The 1,769-nt window shown below is 35.4% G+C and overlaps 1 protein-coding gene across 2 annotated transcripts; it reads left to right on the top strand.

The window, feature by feature from the left end:
- The first annotated feature begins 129 nt into the window (after positions 1 to 129).
- Positions 130 to 1,288, top strand: LOC112464923. Of its 2 annotated transcripts, none has more exons than XM_025032217.1 (2): positions 130 to 241; positions 624 to 1,288. In XM_025032217.1, exon 2 carries the CDS (start codon positions 794 to 796, stop codon positions 1,271 to 1,273), a length of 480 nt encoding a protein of 159 aa, XP_024887985.1. In that variant the 5' UTR covers positions 130 to 241; positions 624 to 793; the 3' UTR covers positions 1,274 to 1,288. The 2 variants fall into 2 exon arrangements, with proteins under 2 accessions (XP_024887985.1, XP_024887986.1); XM_025032218.1 differs by lacking the exon at positions 130 to 241 and adding an exon at positions 334 to 544.
- The last annotated feature ends 481 nt before the right edge of the window (positions 1,289 to 1,769 follow it).

Here is a 1,769-nt window from a genome sequence, read left to right as displayed (position 1 = left end):
AAAATTATAATCTGCAAAATGTATATTCTGAATTACGTATATCGTGAAAGTTTTCAGATCAACTTCGACAGATGGACACCTGCATGCTTGGAACGCAACGCCTGAGGCGTTTATTTACCACCACCACCATCACCACTTCCACTCATCTCCATTATCGTGTATCTTTCCTCTACGGTCAGTATTCATTGCCCAACTGACTGCAATGAAGTTGTGACAGAAATTCTCTGCGAGATATTAGACGGTAAGCAATATTTTGGAGCATTAAATCATCTCTTTTGCCCGATTGTTACAATTTGATACAAAATTGTCGTGTGTTATCGAATAATGAGTAATATTATAATTTCTCTTCATTGTGCACACAGTTTAGAGTGTTACGTATCATTTACGAAATCGCAAAAATTACGACTGAAGCGTTTATTTCGTAATTGTACAACAATGTGCAATTTCACGTGCAAAATGCATACCTAGATAACAAAAAGACAACAATGAAAATTATTATATCAATAAATTTATGCGCGTAATAACTTTTAGTAGCAGATAGCAGGTAAAGTTCATCTGTAACGCGTAAAACGCAAAAAGCCTTATCTTTATCGATTCTAACGTTGTGTTACTTTATTTTTCAGTTCTGCTGACGTTCCCCCCAGAAGTATGATGAGTAATTGCGATTAGCTAAAGTAGCTACGATAACAAGTACTGCCTAGTCACTATGCATATCAGGGATTACGTAAGGTGCCAAACATTATTAGATGTAATATATAGTGACGCGAAATCGTGACGAACTCACTAAATCAACATGAAGGTGTTGCTGTCGGTTCTCTTCGCGATTTTGATATGCGACCAAATCGCCAATGGTTACCGAATTCTCGGTGTGTTCCCGTTACACGGCAAGAGTCATTGGATCATGCAAGAGGCACTGATGAAGGAATTGGCGAGACGCGGTCATCAGGTTGATGTGGTCACGCATTTTCCGCTGGAAAAGCCGATACCCAATTACACGGATATCAGCCTGAAGGGCAGTCTTCCACAAGTTATGAACAATATGACCGCGGCGGATGTACTAGGTTTCAGCACTCCGTCTATATCCAATTTAGTTGCGATAGCTGGAAACAGCATTTGCACACTGTTGGACCACCCAAAGATACAAGAGCTGATTAAGAACCCACCGCAAGATCCCCCCTATGATCTCGTCATACAAGAGGTATGCTCAATGTTTTCAAGTATATGTTCGATCATCCTTGCGTTGCATAAGAAAATTTCTACTATTTCGATTTAATTAAATATATTAATTATATCTACGTAGCCATGGAGTTACATTTTTAATATAAATTATAAATTTTTTTGGTGACTTTTCATGTTGATTTTATCTTCGAGAAGATATCGAACTATCGACTGTATCTAGTATCCTCTAAAATTTTGTAATTTTCTAATTTTTAGGGCCTTTACAATTAAATTTTAAATTTCTTTTTAAGTAAAACTTATTTAATACTAAATGCGGAGTAAGATTTTTGATTCATATCTCTGGAGCTTAATCCGCGAGAGAAACTTTCGGCGTTCTTTATAACACAAAAGCTATTAGCTATTAGTATAATTCGACACATTTTTGTTAAGAAAAAACTTTATTTAAGTAAAAAATTTATGATTAAATATAATCTGCAAAAAACCAGTAAGATATTAGGTATTCATTAAAAAATATATATATATACTTAAGAATCGACACAATTAGTAATCAGCGCAAACGAAAAAATGGTACAACTTTGTTCGTGTTCATA

Source organism: Temnothorax curvispinosus, unplaced genomic scaffold (genome assembly GCF_003070985.1).
Source record: "Temnothorax curvispinosus isolate PA1 unplaced genomic scaffold, ASM307098v1 QBEX01014745.1, whole genome shotgun sequence".
Lineage (NCBI taxonomy): Eukaryota > Metazoa > Arthropoda > Insecta > Hymenoptera > Formicidae > Temnothorax > Temnothorax curvispinosus.
The sequence above is the reverse complement of the archived record's forward strand: the minus strand, read 5'-3'. Positions and strand labels throughout refer to the sequence as shown.

Bases quoted from the DNA above. Each gene is read 5' to 3' on its own strand.
- LOC112464923 (XM_025032217.1), top strand. From the start codon at position 794: ATGAAGGTGTTGCTGTCGGTTCTCTTCGCGATTTTGATATGCGACCAA.